Source organism: Larus michahellis, chromosome 1 (assembly GCF_964199755.1).
Source record: "Larus michahellis chromosome 1, bLarMic1.1, whole genome shotgun sequence".
In the NCBI taxonomy this organism is placed as follows: domain Eukaryota; kingdom Metazoa; phylum Chordata; class Aves; order Charadriiformes; family Laridae; genus Larus; species Larus michahellis.
In genome coordinates, this window is record NC_133896.1 from 37,504,671 (window position 1) to 37,522,116 (window position 17,446).

At 45.2% G+C, this 17,446-nt stretch overlaps 2 protein-coding genes across 4 annotated transcripts in view; one reads left to right on the forward strand and one right to left on the reverse strand.

Moving 5' to 3' along the window:
• Positions 1 to 15,182, reverse strand: part of GNS (glucosamine (N-acetyl)-6-sulfatase) — a 21,755-nt gene extending 6,573 nt beyond the window's left edge. The window contains exons 1-12 of the mRNA XM_074572339.1: positions 14,833 to 15,182; positions 14,140 to 14,199; positions 13,241 to 13,447; positions 11,627 to 11,692; positions 11,115 to 11,213; positions 8,615 to 8,782; positions 4,859 to 4,941; positions 3,365 to 3,483; positions 2,673 to 2,776; positions 2,174 to 2,275; positions 840 to 947; positions 17 to 127 (exon numbers count right to left, since the gene is read on the reverse strand). Of these exons, the coding sequence (XP_074428440.1) occupies positions 17 to 127; positions 840 to 947; positions 2,174 to 2,275; positions 2,673 to 2,776; positions 3,365 to 3,483; positions 4,859 to 4,941; positions 8,615 to 8,782; positions 11,115 to 11,213; positions 11,627 to 11,692; positions 13,241 to 13,447; positions 14,140 to 14,199; positions 14,833 to 14,973 (1,368 nt within the window). The 5' untranslated portion in view covers positions 14,974 to 15,182. The remainder of the gene's footprint in view (positions 1 to 16; positions 128 to 839; positions 948 to 2,173; positions 2,276 to 2,672; positions 2,777 to 3,364; positions 3,484 to 4,858; positions 4,942 to 8,614; positions 8,783 to 11,114; positions 11,214 to 11,626; positions 11,693 to 13,240; positions 13,448 to 14,139; positions 14,200 to 14,832) is intronic.
• A 1,368-nt stretch (positions 15,183 to 16,550) lies between these two features.
• The window catches only part of TBC1D30 (TBC1 domain family member 30), a 54,324-nt gene continuing 53,428 nt past the window's right edge, over positions 16,551 to 17,446 (forward strand). For all 3 annotated transcript variants that reach the window (XM_074572405.1, XM_074572426.1, XM_074572414.1), the window contains exon 1: positions 16,551 to 16,885. In XM_074572405.1, coding sequence (XP_074428506.1) covers positions 16,627 to 16,885 — 259 coding nt within the window. In that variant the 5' untranslated portion in view covers positions 16,551 to 16,626. The remainder of the gene's footprint in view (positions 16,886 to 17,446) is intronic.

The window sequence follows — 17,446 nt, forward strand, 5'->3', positions numbered from 1 at the left end:
TCAGACAGAGACTTACCTCCCGGTCATCAAATTCACAGTACTGCAGATCCCAGGAAGTTGACAACGTCCTTACACAAGCATACGTGTTGTTATAGGAATCTTCACAGACGCAGTCTGGGAAGCAGTGCTGTGAAGCCAGCAGTGAACAAAAACTTCAGAGCAGGAAAAAAAGATGAACTAGCAATCCTTTCCCTAGGGTCTATACCAGCTCAAGCCAACTGCAGTTAACTGATGAAAACCAGGATCTTAGTCCAACACATGCAAGTCTCCACTGGAGATTTTAAGCAAAAACTCAGCTCTTCTGAAGTCGAGAAAGCATTGTTATTAAACTCACCATGACTCAGTGGATTTTGTCTGGGAAGCAAATATACACACATTGAAGAGAACAGCACAACACACCCTACTAAAGACATCTACTTGGATGCTTTACTTAAAGCAAACCTTCTTTGATTCAGGAAGTAGCTAGAGACTTAAATAATAGTCACAGATAAGGACCGTGTGACGAGGTCACTGGAATTTTAGGAAGAACATGATGTTGCTGCTGCCCACTTTGCCAAGCCCACACCATCCTGCCTATTTCTCCAGCCCTGAGGCCCTATAGATCACAATCACAGATTCCCATTGAAAGGGTGACTGTGTTCTGTATGGTCATATGGACACATCAGTTCCACACGGATGTCTGGCCCCCTCCAATTCTTAAATGCTGCACAGGACCTACAGAGCTAGCTCCCACTTACCAAGACACTGGGAGCTTACTTATAGAACCAGGTTAGTCCACGCAGCAAAGAAGTTCAATTCAGCAGTTATTTTCTAATATTAACAGATCTTATTTTGCTTACCGTGACTCCAGGTCCTAGACCAGGACAGGTAGGATCACTGCCGTTGTATCCTTCTCCTTGGTACTCCACCAAGAAGTCTGATCTCCATGTCACATTTTTGTCTCCTCTCTAGGAGAAGAGGTTAACATGACTTAGCATCCACTGCATTGTAAAACAGAAGAAATTCTCCGTGCCTGGTATAACACTAATGCTACTCGCTGCTTACCAGGCAGTTTGAGTTGTGGTCTCTAGATTGAGTCAGTCTTAAAACAATATTTAGCCTTAGGTTAGAATGTCTGCTGGAAATGGAAGACAAGGACCCAACTCCAAAAGACATTAGCATACCTTCTTGTGAGGGTTTAAAGTGCTATCTTCAATTTATAAAGAATCATGCAGTAATAGCAAACAGGAGCCACACAGCCAGATACTACTGTATTACAGACAAGATGCCTGTAACGAGGCTGTTTCTCTCTGGTTTATCAGGCTACCGCAACAGATGGAAAAAGGTACCCTTTGCGTATAAAAAGATAAACAGCTTTAAGAAGCAGCTAAGTTTTAAGCTGCTCTATTTGGAGCTGCATTTTAAAAGACAGAGGGAGAGGGAAGTTTAAAGTTAATAAAAGGCATGATCACAGGCATATGCAGCAAAACAATGAGTTTCACAGTTTTGATTCCATCAGAGTTTAAACTAGACGCCTTTTACCTGCTTCTGTCTAAAGAACAGCTTAAGGTTTGGATACAAGGTTTTAAAAGCAAAGCACTGTTTTAAATCTGGATGATCTCCTACGCTTCCAAGTAAGCTGCCTTCAATTTATAGACTAAACTTAATTAAAACTAAAAGGATCAACTGCAAGCAGCTTTATTTAAATAGGCTTCTGCTCACTTATAGGAAAGGTCAGGTTTACTTTATAAAACACCACATGCATTTTTCCAGAATTTATGGTGAAACACTAGTTTTACTGAAAATTGAGGCAAGCCAAAGATTTAAATGAGAGTAGTCTGCTTTTCTCCGATGTCTATGCTGAGCAATCCTAAGGAAAAGGAGAGGGAGCATGCAAGGTGGAAACAACAGACAGCCTTCAAAACAGGAATTATTACAAATGGCAGCATTAGCCAAAGGATGACACAGCTTTCTATTACAAAATGACCACAAAGTCGTAGGGCTTATGAAAATACATCTGCATTTAAACAAGGTATCTACTTTTTTCTCTAAGCTATGAACATCCCATGTGAAAATGACATCAAGGGAAGAATCTGGGTTATGAATCAACCTAGTCTATCGAAGGAAGTACTATTCACTGTGAAGAATAACCCCTGCAAAAATTACTGATTTTTATCCCTGTCCGTCTACTTACCAACAGCGGCAATAGTGACATCCCATCCATCTGGGTCTTATTCAAGTCATACCCCGCAATATCCAGAATAGTGGGACCCAAATCAATATTTGCAACAAGCATCTGCAGGGTGAGGAAAACTTACTTCAGAAGACCAGAACCTAACAGATGTAATAACAAGACTTCTGTATTTTAAGTACTTGTAATTTTACGTACACCTAAACACTACTTAATTTCACCTTTATAGGCTGACCCTGTAATATTCAAAAGCAACATCAGGGTCTTTGGAAAGTGAGCTTCACACTTTGTTTATTTTTGTAGCCTGCAACTACTTAAATTTACTGATCCAAGCAAAAGCACACAGCTTTTCTGAATGAGGTCTTTGCACTTCCTACTACTCCATATATTTAATTTCATTGATACATATATACGTAGGAGGATAAATTATTACCTAATGTTGATAATACCTGTGAAACAATATTAAAAGTAAATCCGTACTCTGATTTCACTTCTTTCTTACCTTGTTTGTCTGGTTTGGTTTTATCCCTGGTCCTCGAACTAGCAACGGGACTTTGATATCAAATTCATACAGCTGCCGTTTGTCTATTGGCAAAGAAAACTGGCCTGTACGATAGAAAATCAAAGAAGTCAAATGGCTTCTTGATTTACATTTTAAGAGTCTTGTGTTACATAATTTCCAGCAACCAGTTTTAAGAAGCCAGAAGAGGTTCTTAACCTGAACTATGTTAACAAAGTGGAGGACAGGAACAAACAACATCCAGTATAACAAACAAACAACAAACAAGTATAAGCCATATCTTACAAAGTTTAACAGTTTAGCTACTGCATTTTTAGTTGTACAACATGATATAGACAGGTCTTCAACAGATTTTTACTAGTTAACTCTTTCATGGCAGCTTTTCCTACAGAACAGAGACCCTTCCTCCATTTCTGTCCTAATTTTATGTATACCAGGATACAGTGGTAGAGATTAATGCCAAAACCCGCAACCAAACAAAAATCAAACAAACAATAAAATCCGAAAACACCCCATACTGCAACTCCAGATTACTTTTGCAGATCAAATCAGTACTTCTCATGTCTACAGTTTTCTGTATCTGCTGTTCCCATTTTCTGGAGTGGTCATGAGGGTGAAGTGTAATGCAATTCCTGGATCTTCTACAAATGTGGAGTAAGCAGTGAAAATTTTACCAGTGTGGTAGCCATTGTCTGATGTGTAAAAGATGTACGTGTTGTCTAATTCTCCGTTCAGTTCTAGTTTCTTGACTAGTTTCTCTACCAGGTCATCTACGGAGAGCAGAGTTTGCCACCTATACAGAAACAAAGTAATTCATATAAGAGTATGAAAAATTTAGAATAATTCTGACTGCAGGTACGGCATTCCTATTCTGCTTCAAGTCAACAGTGTATGCACTGTAAGTGGATTATTTGGCTTGCAAATTCTGAAAACAATAGATTGCTACATGGTACTTTTTGAAGCTGCAATTTAAGATAGAAAGAGACTGTTTGTCTTCAGTTCTTGTTGATTTGGTTCTGTAGTGTCTGAGAAAGACGTCAAAATGCTGATTACTTCTTATCTGGAGACAGTCAAGACCAGCTTTGAAGCAACACGGTGGGAAAGAGTCGGAATTATCTCCTGCAAGGTCACTTGTTATTAGTTCTTTATATGTAGTTTTTAATATTAAAATACAAGACTGCCAGGAATTTAATTGTCTATATGGGATCCTTTCCGCTTGAAAACTGCATCAGCTATTTTTTATTACTCATGTAATATCAGGGTCCATTATTCCAGGGTCTCTAACGCCTTGAACAGCTACAAGTTATTTTTTCCTTTGTCACAGGGTTTGCTGTTGAGACAAGTGACTGCTTCTGATAAGTCAATAACAAGCCTCCACAGACTAGTATTATGCTGAATTAACTAGAGGTATTCAATTCTTGGATCCTGTTGTCCCCAAGCTTAATTTAAGATATTGTTGCATAATTTTACCTACATGTTTTTTTTTTTTATAAAGCAAGAGCCTGAAAAAAACTGGTCTTCCATCTCTGAAGTGACAAGCGAAAGCCTGATAACCGCTCAAAATGGAGTTTAACACTTAAAGTTAAGCTTCTGTTTGTTTCAGAGCTTTTAAAGAAAATGCACCTAGAATGCAAAGAAATACCTTTCCTTTCTATTAAAAAGAGGGAACAAGTTGCATCTTCACATTATTCCCCACATCCCCTTTTATAAAAGGGAATCAAGCAACTGCCTTGGCCAGTCAGGTGTTCCCATATAAAAAGACCACAGACTGAGAGCCGAGGTTAATAAATCAGATTAGCTGGCAGATGCCACATACATCATGTAAGTACCTGGAATTCAAGTGAAGTAGAAGGTAAGGCCATTTTTTATGAAAATCTGTTGTGCACCGAAAGAGAAGCAGTAGAGATACCGAGCACGATTGGTCTTTTTTTATGATAAATGGTGGCAGCATTTGGGAGCAAAATATTTCTGAAGTGAATGACAAGCTTCTTTGCAAAAAAGTAAACAGAGAGTCAGGTCTGCTCAGACAGATGCCAGAGAACTATTACAGGTAATTTGACATCTACTGTCAGGTTTATCACAGCTCTTTTAAAAAAATAACTTTTCTTTTTTTAAGAAACAATAGAAGTTCTGAGTAGAAATCTTAAGCAACAAAAAAAAATTCTTACCGCTTTCTATAAGCATCATCAAGAAACTGTATTGAAGAGTTAGTCATTGGAGTCTTTGCTTGTCGAATTAACCAGTGCTTGTTCTACAGAAAAAAAGACAAAAAGATTAGTGTAGGAGAGAGGTACCAGCTTTTATACCCTTCTTAGACCAACTACAACGGAATTGTTGTTTAGGGTAAAACATCCACATGATTCCTGTGAAAGAGCCAGGCAATGCTGTCAGACTGACCTGACTTTGATTTTCCCTCTTGGGTCATGTAAAATCTAAGTTGCAAGAGTAGAATATGTTACAGCTCCATTATGCTCAGCCCTTGGTAAGAAGAAAATAGCTGTGGATTTTTTCAAAGCAGTTGAGGGAAGAAATTTGTGAAAGGAGCTAGGGAAGGCTCTCCCAGAGATAACAGTCTGATGGCCTGCGACAGGTCTGATGAAAATGATCTAAGGATTGAGCAGCATTGTAAGATTGGACTTGGTGGCCAAAGTGAGGTCTTTTTGGGACTAAGATTGGTGAGCATCCTAACATAGAGAGGTAGGGAGAAACTCCTGCATCAAAAACAATTAGGACTAGCTAATTTATAGACAGGTGAGGACAGAGATCTGTGACAGTGCCACTATCAGATTCTTGGTAGGCTATGAACTCAGGGCTGGAGACTACTGAGGAGAACAGAAAAATTACCATTTTATTTGGATTTTTTGACTCCAGAACAAGAGCATTTCTGTAACTGAAGCATTATTGACTCTTCTACCCACATCCCCAACTCTCAGAAACAGCCCCTCCCTTTCTCCCTCCACCCATCCCCCCGAAGTAACCGAGATGATTGAACTCCTATGAAAAGTGATAATCCCACATCCTGGAGCACCAGTCTGAACTGGGTCAGCTGCTGTACACGTACATGGGAAAGTCAGTTGTGAACAACCTGAAGGTTAGCATTAGTGGGGAGCAGAATAAAGGAGAAAGTCATGTCAGTGCAGCTTTACACTTTTTCATTTAGTAGGTCAGAGATGACCCTCTCATCACCCTCAGCTTGAGCCTGTATTTATTTAGTTGGTCACTCCTCTCAGTACAGCCTCTCCTTATGCAATTTCCCTCCTGTCACAAGCGAATGACTCTGAACGGGCTCAGGCTTTAGGAACTCACAATGAAGTGACTCATATCTCCTGCAATTCTTCAGTTCTGTTTTCTGTTCTTGCCGACTGAAGGAAAGATTTTCGGCATGGAGACTTAACACCACGTCCAGTTTATTTTAATTCAGTTGTATTCAGATGTCTCTTTTATAGTAATTGTAAAACAATTCTCTGGAGAGACGCTAAGTCTGTCTCAGCAAGAAAACACAGCATGATTAAGACTGAACATCTAGGTTGTGTGTTGGTTGAGAGAGGAAAAAGTAAGGAAAGACATCACAAACCCCATCCCCAGCTCAGCAGAAGCTCTTCAGAGAACAAAGGAGCTGGCAATGTCACCTGTGCACCAGCCACCTTTCACCAAGAGGTGGGCTTAGGAGAGGCCCTCCATAAGGCACAACTATGCTGGGTAACTCATGCGGATTAGTCACCTAGTGCAGTCTTCCTCTTTTCTGGAGTATTTTGTTCTTCCTACCTTTCTCTGAAGTTTCAAAAACTTCACACAGCACCTAAACACCTTTGCGTATTTCAATAACCTTGACACCGACTCAGAGTCCTCAAATCTGCTTCCCTGTCAGTCCCTGTCAAGTCTCTTTCACCAGTTACATACAAAACTGTCCAGCAATCCTGCTGCCTCCCTGTGTCCCATTCTCAAAGAAATTTTAGGATATCTTGAGACAGCATACCATATCTTGCAAGCAGAATCTGAACACAGTTGTGCTCCGAATGTGCAGGAAAAACAATTCATGCAAGAGAAATACCCAACACATATCTTAATCAGCTTATCTCTCAGAACAGCTTAGATAAAACACTTGTCCAGGCTATCAGTAGTCCTGCTTGGGAAACCAGACAGTTACCCATGAGATATAGTTCATAGCTGAGGATCCTAAGCAGAAATTAAAGCACACATCACTGGTCAGAGTCTGACAACAGCTTAACTCTTGTTTTTCATGCAGACACTCTGCCTAGATGGCTCCTTTTAGTACCCCTTGCCCACACGCTGGCTAAGGAAGCTAGCCAACATTAATTTAGGAATCAAGACTGTACAATGCAAGACTGTCTAGCAAGCATTACAACATCAATGACTTGAGGGTCTGAGCCTACGTACATGGTTACTGCTATTGCAGGAATTGTGCTTGCCCTAGAAAACAGTGAAGCTCAAAGAAGAGTTAGGCTTCAAGATCGCAACACTGCCTATTACAGAAATGCACACTGTTAATGATCGTAGCTATTTTGTGTCTAGGAAGAAGGGTAATGCCAGTCTGTTCCCATTGTGAAACCTAATAAAACTGCTGTATCCACAGATATTAACTACTAAACATTAAGTCAGTCTGGTATTTTGCTTTGTATTATATAGGCATACGCAGAGCTTTTGCCCCACATAAGGGAACTCCCACAACTTTTTTTGTCTAGCTGCTGACTTTGCTTGTCAAGTTATTTCTGGCTTACTATTTTAAAAGCATTCAGTTATTACAGCAATGAAGTCTAAGACAAAGTTAGGGATCCTTTTTTGGAGGAAAAGAATGTCTGATTCCCATGCCCTAGTTCAAAACTTCATAAGTTGGGCTATAGGATTCGTTACTGCTTACAGTCTTTTTCTCCCCTATCATTCATGTTTTTATATCATGCTGAGAAGCACATGGTCATTTTGCAAACTACAATCCTCAGCTAAAAAACAAGTTTCACCCCGTAGTACGAGAGTCACAGTGACCTTAGAAGAGGTATCACCGTGCTGCTCTAGACAGGCATTTAGGCAACGGTATCGTTTAACATTAGGAACAAATCTTGAAGTGAATCAGTTGAACACTGAACAGTAGCAAGTTCTACGTTTTAAACTAATTGAATGAAACCCACAAAATCTTTGGAAGTTAAATATCTCACCAGATTAACGGCTTGCGACTTTCACTTTCACTTACTGGCCGAGTAAGTAGCAGCGGATTAGCCTGAGCTAGACCATATTTGGCCAAGTTTACTGGCAGTGGAAGGTACTGCCCTGCCACAAGGATGTCTGCGAGTTGGTAACATTAGGCTCAGCCACTCTGGTTACAGGTTACTTCAACAAATGAGAGGCATGTTCTCAAAGTCCTTAGTGACCCTGGGCCCTGTGGTTCATGATTTCACAAAGTCCTCTGGTTAGCTCGATATGCTTGTTGAGTAGGGGCAGCTTTGCCATAAGCTCAAGTAATCGACCACCCGTCAACATGAGCAGATGTGAGCAGGAAGACAGGGCTCTCATCACTCTTCACCTGAGCCTTTGTGCAGCACACTACCTTTGTGTTCTCCTGAACATACTGAGAGCAATGAAAGAACATTTTAAGAGCTTCAGAACAGTCTGGAAATTGGAGGAGGAATTAACTTTTTTCCATTTATCAATCATAATTCCATTGCACTGCCTTATTTTTGCCACCACACTATTTTTTTTATTTATTTACAAGATACTAGTATGTAAATATCCCAAAGTCACAACAAACATCTCTTATGCTGAAAGGCTGACTAATGTAACTAAATAACCAGTAGTCATCGTATTAGCCTATTCTTTTCACTGTTTAAACTTAACATGCAAGTCAGGGTCATTGCCTACTGCTCTCACAAACTAGTAGAATAACCTACGCAGATTCTTGCTCGTTAGCTTACCTTTCCATGAATATTAAAATTGCTGTTTCTTGGTGCACTGACATTCTGAAAGCTCTTCGTGTACTGTGGAGCAGCTGTCCAAGGGGAGTGCGGTGCTGGGGTTGAGATCATCATAAAGAAAGGCTCGAAATTAGATTTATATTCCAAGAAGTCCAACGACATGTTGGCCTGTGAACAGTTTTGTTGGAGAAGAAAAGTCATACCTCCAAAGGAAAACAGCAAGTATTTGAAAAATCCAAACTAGACATTCGTAACTTATTTAGAGCTTAGTTAGTACCAGGAACATTTAAACTCTTTCAGAAACTTATTGCTTGCTCATCTACAAATGTCCAGAACAGCAGCTCAGTGATAAAAAAAATAATCTCAAGTGCTAGTGTTAAACAAATAATTTGTCCCCCATCTCTGAACAGCTTTCGACTTCAGACCTTTGCATTATTTAGACCTAGAAAGCTCATCAAAAGTTTATGCTTATTCCAAGTATCAATAAAATCCACCTAACACAGTCTGAGTCTTTCTGAGGCTCTCAGATGCCATCTCCTGCCTGACAGATCACAGCTTAGCAGTTTCAAATGTCTTCAGAAATAGCTATAGTTCTGAAAGTTTTTCAGCCCCACTGTTTGCAGTGTAGGGTCACTCTGTAGCAAGCTCCTACTTTCCAAGTAGAGCCACATTTCTGCTGGTGAAGCCAGAACCTCTAGTGAAGGAGAGTGCCAGACTCCACTCGACTTTCATCTTTGTTTCAAGTAGCAAGTTAGAAGAGATTGCAAGTTCCGTTTTGGCCTTCCTTTGGTTAGCCTTTGAAATGAAAGCTTCAAAGCTACTATTCACAGGTGAGTTCTTCACTATTCAAATCTTGCAACATTTTCCTTTCCTGTCTGATTAGTATACACCGTTTTGGATATCCTTTTCTTTCCCTAGAAGAAACAATATAGTAGGAATTCCCTCTTCTTCCTTCCTCCTAACTTGTACATCTAAGCAAGTAGGGCTGGACTTCAGTTACATGACAGAGTTAAGGGAGAATAAGAACAGTGTGAAGTTCGAAAACCTGGTTCAGAAACCAGTACAATGTAGGTAAACTCATAGAGGTAGTCAACTTAGATTTTGTTAGGAGCGTAAACTGCAACATGTCAGGGCTGCAGTAGACAGATTCTGGTGTTCAGCCCAGACGTTCTTAGTCAGGACAAGCTTGTGCATCACATCAAGGAACACAGGGACTTTGCACAAGCAATTTACTCCTGTGCACGGCCCATCGAGTGAATTAAACTCAAACGCTAGCTCTGAAATGATGAATACATATTTGGTAACTACAGGCAGAAGGTAGAATGCAACACACTGAAAATCCTAATACACTGCTGTATCAATAAGTAACACGCCACAAGAAAGAGATTTATGCACCGGTGACCTGTTGGTCAAAATGCTTACGAGCTGCTGAAGGATCAAGAGAGGCTAGTACAACGCCAATAACAGGACAGTCTCGCTTCTGGCTTATCAATTCCAATCTAGCTTTAGACAGTGTAAATCTAAATTTAATCAGACAGCTGTTCAGTACCCTAAGAAACATCAATCAGTTCTGTTCCTAGTAAGCAGCTGTCCATGTTCAAGAACCCACTGGAATCAAACTCATTAGGGTCTCAGCGGAAAACTAGAAATTGACTGCACGAGGGGGCTTCTCAGAGAAGAATTTTCCCCGAATGCTGCACATGAGCTCCCAGCACCACCTACTCATATGCTGTAATAGCATGTCAAATTAAAACTCCAGCTTGGTGGGCAGGGGGAACACATCCTCCCCCCAAAAAAAACCCTCCAAGCTGGTATTACTTGCTAAACAGGGCCCCAAGAGAGGTAAGGTAACTCTTCCAACTTTCCTTTAAGTTTTTATCTTTGTTACCTCTCTTAACCTTAAGAGGATAAAGAGGCTAAAGACTCCCCTTGTCAGCTACACATTTTGTCACAGTCCATACATTGCTGTCACACAGTACGAAGGATTGATTTGCCTTTGATATTTCCAAGTTATCAGTTTAACTAGTTAGAGATTACAAGATCCTGACACATCATAATATCTAACAAACAAAACACAGTGTAAAGTTATTTTTATATGCTTAACTTCCCACTGAAATCTTGGCTCAGTTAATCTGTTACCCAAGTTGTGTATTGTAATGAAATACATCCTTCTATGAAGTAATTTAAGACATTGCCTACATACATCATGTTCCTCACGCACCACAGCAGTCAGTATTAACCTCTCAGTGAGGCTACCGGCTAGCAACTGGGCAGCTGGAATCCCTTTCTTCTCCACGGCTCATACACACAAACTTGTCATTTCTAAATATACCCAGAATCTTGCTCTGCTGATTAATGCCCACCCACCATCACGACAGCACAATCATGTATTTATGATGCCTAACAAATTATCAGCCCCAGCCCTCCCCAAGCCCCCAAGCATGAGGCATTATCTCGTCATAAGCAGCTCCTGTAACACAGGTGTTGCAAAATTTCTTACCAGTACATCTGTCAGATAATCTACACTGTAGTTCTCACCATGCCTTCGTGCTTTGCCATTGACTGAAAGAGTATAGTTGTAGTACTTTGAATTTTTCTCCTGTGAAAAAGAAAAGCCGTGTGCATATTTATGCAAAGTAACATGTACATTGATTACTTGAAAGAATCAAAACGAGCTGCCAACAAGCAGCAGTCAAATAGGTTATAAGCATCTGTCACAAGGACACCGCAGGAATTTTGAGAACTGGTCTTCAACAACAAAACTTATCTTAGTGCCATCTCACATTGCTTTGGCTTTAACAAATAGGGTTTTTTTTCCCCAGGCACCTTAGTAGGAGTAGCCTTTGTGAAAGCCAAGGACCCGATATGTAATAAAGGAAAAAAGGGAAGAAAATTTGCTTTAAGTTGTTAGATGCTCTTTGCCCACTCTTTCACGACCAGCAAAGTTAGGACATGAGTTGTATTACGAAGCAACTGAAATTAAGTATTTGAAAAAAACCAACAGTCACGTACCAAAGCATACCAGAAACTCCATCCAGGAGGAACATGACCTACTCCCCCTGCATCCTCTGCTCCGTACTGAAAAAAGAGAGACCATGACTCACAGTTTCAATTATGATGAATAAAAGCTAGAAATTATGGTTCATATTCATATGCCTTATTCAACACTAGTCAGAAACTGCATTGAGCCAAATTCGATTTCGGAATGGAAAAACCCAAACATATATGCATATAAAACCATATATACAGCCTGTTAAGAGACCAGGGTTAAATAACTAGAAAGACAGTAACCGAAAGCTTGGCATTCATCAATAAAATTTCAATTTTATTCTCTGCACGTGAAAATATGCAGAGATCCTGGAGAACATATGGTACATCATCAGGGGATGAGAGGTGATCAAAACACGCGTGCGACAAGATGCTCTTAGGTTTTGTGATAGCAGTTCACAAGATATTAAAGAAAATTTTACATACACCAACAGCTTCCATCATCCTCCCCATCAAGGGGGTGAGGACTTCCAAGCAATGCCAGCCTCTTGTCACCTCAGTGCCAAATAGTCTGCAACAACTAGCCTTTAAGCCAGCACAAAAAGGGAAGTAGCTGCTGAATCAGTGCCAAACTCAAAACAGAGGGTGCCTCAGAGCAACACAACGGCTTTTCTCAGGGCCGCCCGCTCCCATCTTCATGGCTTGCCTAACTGCAGGGACAGCAGACTGTGCTGAGTCAAGGGATGCTCGGAGGAAGCCAGGTAAGTTTCCCCTCCCCTAGCTGCCTCAGTAACATCAGCAGAAACAAGTTTGTGCCTGGCTATGAAAATTCACGTTCCATTATTCTACCACCAACATTTTCCACCAAGAGATGCACGGAAAATAATGCTGTTAAGAACCCGGAAAGTCATCTAGCTCCAAATACAATTCCATCACACAAGAGGAACACCTGATCTTAGAGCTTTCAGCACTGAATTTTACAGCTTACCACAGACTACTACAAATCACAGCTTAGTTAAAAACAGAAAAAAAACCCAAAAGCACACACACACAATGATTCAATAATAAAGTGCTGGGTAACCTCTGTAAAGATCTCCAATACTACCTGTTCCCCCAATAAATTTGCCTCAGTGGACATTTAATGCTTAAAATACCATATTAACTGCTAAAAAGAAATCCTCTGATTCAAGGGGATACATCAGTTAGGAATATTGAGACAAACCGATTTTTTTCTTTAATGTTATTTGTGCCTGGTCTGCCACTGGCTTGATGGCGTTCTTTAATAACACATGCCAATCATCTATCCATTTCCCCCAGTCATTAAAATCATCATGTCTAAAAATTAACACATCTGAACATACTAAAAAAAAAAGCTTTGGATTCCATCATCTTTTCACAACTAACTTTTAAAAACATCTAGGCACCTACAGAACCTGATTTTAACCAAGTTAAAGACTTGAAATTTGCATCATATTTATCCCATCTTAGGAAAGAGAACTGTTCATCCAAATAACATGATTTTAAGCATTTTGGGGATGCACTACCAGCTACAAATATAAAAACCACTGAATGTGCTAGTAAGGTGTACAGATGCAAATGAACTGCATCTCAGTAAAAAAAAAAAAAAGCACAAAATACCTCATTCAAATACTTTCCGGCAAAGAAGGTTTGATAACCACACATAGTTTTGAGCAGCGCTGGGAAGGTGTACGGCTCTTGAATCTTCTGCCATAACTTGCTGCTACAGTTTCCTTCCAGGGTGTTATTGACAACATGATGATTATGTGGGTATTTTCCTGTTAAAATGCTAGCTCGACTGGGACAGCAAAGTGCACTGGGAACGTACTGCAAAGACAGAATGAAGAGATACAAGACTGACAACGTAAAACGATTCTTCCTCAAAATGTATAGTTTTGAAATATCAGCTAATAGGTTGATTAAGAAGTTCACCAACACTAAAGCATGCTTTTTTTCTGGACACACAGAGCTACATCCCAAGTATTTTCACTAGTGAAAAGCGGCACATGAAACTGGTTTTAGGTTTCTGCAGCTTATGCCCTTCAACCTCCCCACCCCCCTCAGATTAGATGCGGTTCTTACACAATAGCAAGTATCCATAAAAGCACTGTTTGCCAGTTGATTAACTCTATTATTTAAGCCATAGCAATATATTAGAATACAAGAAGAATAAAGTGGTTTTTCAGCACGCATGAAGCTGAAAGTTTTAAGTGTCTTCTTCTAATGCTTCTTAGTTTGTAATAAAAATATTCTGATTATTCAGTTTTACTTTACAGCTTAAGGAAGTCAGCACAAGTACTTCTAGGAAGTGAAACTCTCCCTCTCAGATTCTGAACATGACCTAGAGCTATATTCATTTGGAGACCTAAAAGTAGTTAGGGGTTGAATTTAGAAAACCCACACACATATGTACAGACTTCATAAAACTATTAGCTGTTCTGAGATTTCAGATTGCTTAAGACACAAACTACACAAATGCACATGCCTCAGAAGTTCCAAGAGTTAAGGTAAACACTTACGGCATTTAGGAAGGTTATTCCCATCTGTGCAATGAGAGCGTTAGTCTTCTTCAGGGGGGTCTGGAACAAAGATACCAAACCCAAATCAGCTAAAAACGTAAGGATGCTGGGTAAAGTGGCAGAGTTGAAGCAATCGTGTGACTACCTGAAAGAAGGCCCACCACCACAGCTTTTAGGCGCTGCCCAGACGAGCCCCCTCGGAGCACCTCTTCTCTGGGACGACCGCAGCAGTTACACAAGTCAGCCCAGGAGAAAAACGGAGAGTTTTTGGGGACCACTTGCAGAGGCTGCACTCAAGGAGCTCCAGCCTCGACCCGCTTGAGCCCCGGTGGCTTCCCAGGGCCGCCTCGCTCACCCGGGGAAGCCCATCACGACGCTCCCTTCGGCGGCCCCAGAGCACCACGCTCCCCTCGGGGGCAGCTCGGCCTGAGGCCGCGGGGAAGAGACCCCGTCCTCGGCTGCGGGTTGGGCCCTGGCCGCGCCGCTTGTCACCCCAGGCCTCCTCCTCGGCCGGGCAACCCTCGCCTCACGCCGGGCCCTCTCCACCCTCTCCCCGTGCCGGGCTGTGCACGCCCGGCGGGTGGCCAGCAGCCCCTGGGCGAGGACGCGGCCTCCCTCAACGCTCCCACCGACCCGCCCCCCCCCACGCCCCGGGCCCAACCCGAGGGGAAGCCGGGGCAGCGGCGGAGTTACCATGCCGCCCAGGCAGACGTCCTGGTCGTCAGTGAGGATGAGCACCACGTTGGGCCTCCGCGCCTGCCGGGTTGCCCCCGCCGGGCTCAGCACCAGCAGGGCGGCCAGCGCCAGCCCCCGGGCCACGGCGGCGGGGGACATGGCGGAGCGGCGGGGATAGGCGGGAGGGACGGAGGGAGCCGGTGCCGCTCGACCCCCGCGGGGCGACGAGTGGCGGCGGAGAGCGGAGCCCCGAGCGGCAACGCGCGCGCCCGCCCCGCCCCCGGCATATGACCCGGGAGAGCGGCGGGGGGGGGGCGGGGTCACGTGGCCCGGGCGGCCGCCACGGAGGGGAGAGGCCACGCCCCCTCCGGCCTGGCCCCGCCCATTGCCCTGGGTGAGCCGGTGTCGTGGGGGAGGGGGCGGGGCCTCCAGCCGATCCCCTCATGACGGCCGACGGTGCCCGTACGAGCTGCCCGCCGGCACCGGCCGCCGTTGAGGGAGGGCGGCAGAGCGGCTCGTTCCGAGGGGCTTCTTTGTAGTTGTGAAATACTGCGGGTTTTGCTACAAAACTCCTGGCGGTGATTAGCCGTGGCTGCTGAGCCGACCCTGGCCTGCTTGCCGTGCCATTGCCCTCCTGTGTGCCAGCCGACCTGCTCGCGCCTCGAAGGAAAATGTTTTATTGATATTGAGGAAAATCAGAAGGCAGGGACAGGCAGGGAGCACGGTGGGGGCGCGGGGAGCGCTGGGTACTCCTGGCACCCACGTCCTGCCAGCTGGAGACGGCTCAGTGGCCATGGCCAGTGGGGCTCAGTGGCTATGGCTGGTCCAGCTCAGTGGCCACAATCAGGTGGGCTCAGTGGCTATGGTGGGGGCTCAGTGGTCATGACCAATCATGTTCAGTGGCCATGGCCAGTTGTGCTCAGAGGCCATGGCCAATCGGGCTCACATCCAGTTGGGCTCTGGCCCTGGCTAGTCCATCAGGCTCAGTGGCTGTGGTCAAGCGGGCTCAGTGGCCACGGACAGTTGGGTTCGGTGGCTGTGGCTGGTCAGGCTCAGTGGCTACAGCTGGTCAGGCTTAGTGGCCGTGGCTAGTCAGGCTCAGTGGCTGCGGCTGGTTGGGCTCTGGCTCTGGCCGGACAGTCAGGCTCAGTGGCCGCAGCCGGTGGGTGTGCAGGGCTGTCCTGCTGCAGGCCAGCGGAGTGCCGAGGCAGGTTGGGGGGCACAGGCTGCAGCCACCACAGTGGCGGCGGTGGCCTTACTACATGCAGGCACCGGCTCTGGGAATCACTCCGTGCAGCAGCGCCCCAGCCGCCCCGGGACGCCCAGCCCCGGCGGCCGTACAAACCCCGCCATCACCTCTGCTCTCCGCGTGGTTCGGCGGTGACGCGCAGCAGCGATGGCAGCCTCGCCGTCACCTCGCCGAAGCTCTGCCCCGCGTTTCCTCACGCCCTGCTCTCCGCCTTCCCCCTTGAGGCGGCGCCGGGCGGTGACCGCGGGGGCTGCCCGGCGCTCGGGGACAGGCGGCAGGGCCGGGGGTGACCTTTGTGTCAGCCGCACCGCCCCGGGGAACGGTCGCGGGGGCGACGGCCGTGAGGGCAAGCCGAGCCCGGCCGCCCTCCCCGCCCCTCAGCAGGTGCAACGCCCCCTCCCTCCCCGCCCGTCGCCGGCCTCTACCACGGGAGGGGGCGGAGCGGGGCGCGGCGCTCCTGCCTGCGGGGGAGCGTCCCGCCGGCCCGGACTCTCCCCCCCCGCCCCGCTGTGGAACGGGCCGAGCCCGGAACCGGGCGGCGCGCAGCCCAGCGGCCGTGGAAGATGGAGACGGGGGAGGCCGGTCTGGGCGGCAGGGCGGGCAGCAGCGCTGACAGCCTGGCCGAGGAGGAGGAAGAGGAGGATGAGGAGGAGGGTGGTCCCGGCAGCGGCCGGTCCAGCCGCACCTCGTCGCTGGTGAGCGGGCTGCTCACCGAGCTCTACAGCGCCGCCGAGGCGGCCGCCCCCGTGGGCAGCGCCCGCTCCCGCGTCCTCCGGCAGCTGGAGCAGCGGCCGAGCCAGGTCAAGTACCTGCAGCTGAAAGGTACGGCCCGCCCCGCCTGCCCTGCCCGGCCCCCGCCGGCCCCTTCCCGCCTCTGTGCCCGCAGGGGAGCCCTGCTCGGGGTTACGGCCCCTCTCCTGCCTGTGCGCCCCTACGCGCACCTGTATGTATGTATTTATGTATGTACGTGTCCCCCTTCGTTTGTTGTAGCGGCGTTGATGCATGGCCGCCTCTCCCAGAAGCTCGCCGTGCCCGGTTAGACGGTATCTCCTTCGAACCACGGCCTCGTCTGCTGTTCCCTCCCTCCCTCCTTCGTTTTAGGCGCCGTAGGAGCACAAACGGGGTCACCTGCTACTAGAGTTTCTGTGACAGGTTGCACAAGCTGTTGTGCTTCTCTAAGTTCAGTGCTTGTCTTCGCTTACAGTAATCAGTGACCAGTTTCCTTTTCTTTCTTTTTTTTTTTTTTTTAAACTAAGTCCCTTTTTTCTTAAGCTAGAAGAGGTGCTACGCATACTGTGTCATAAGAGAGAGTTGTTTTTTTTCAAGTCCTTTTAGTCCTAGTGGACTTAAACTAAACCTGACAATCATAAAGCTTACTTGCAG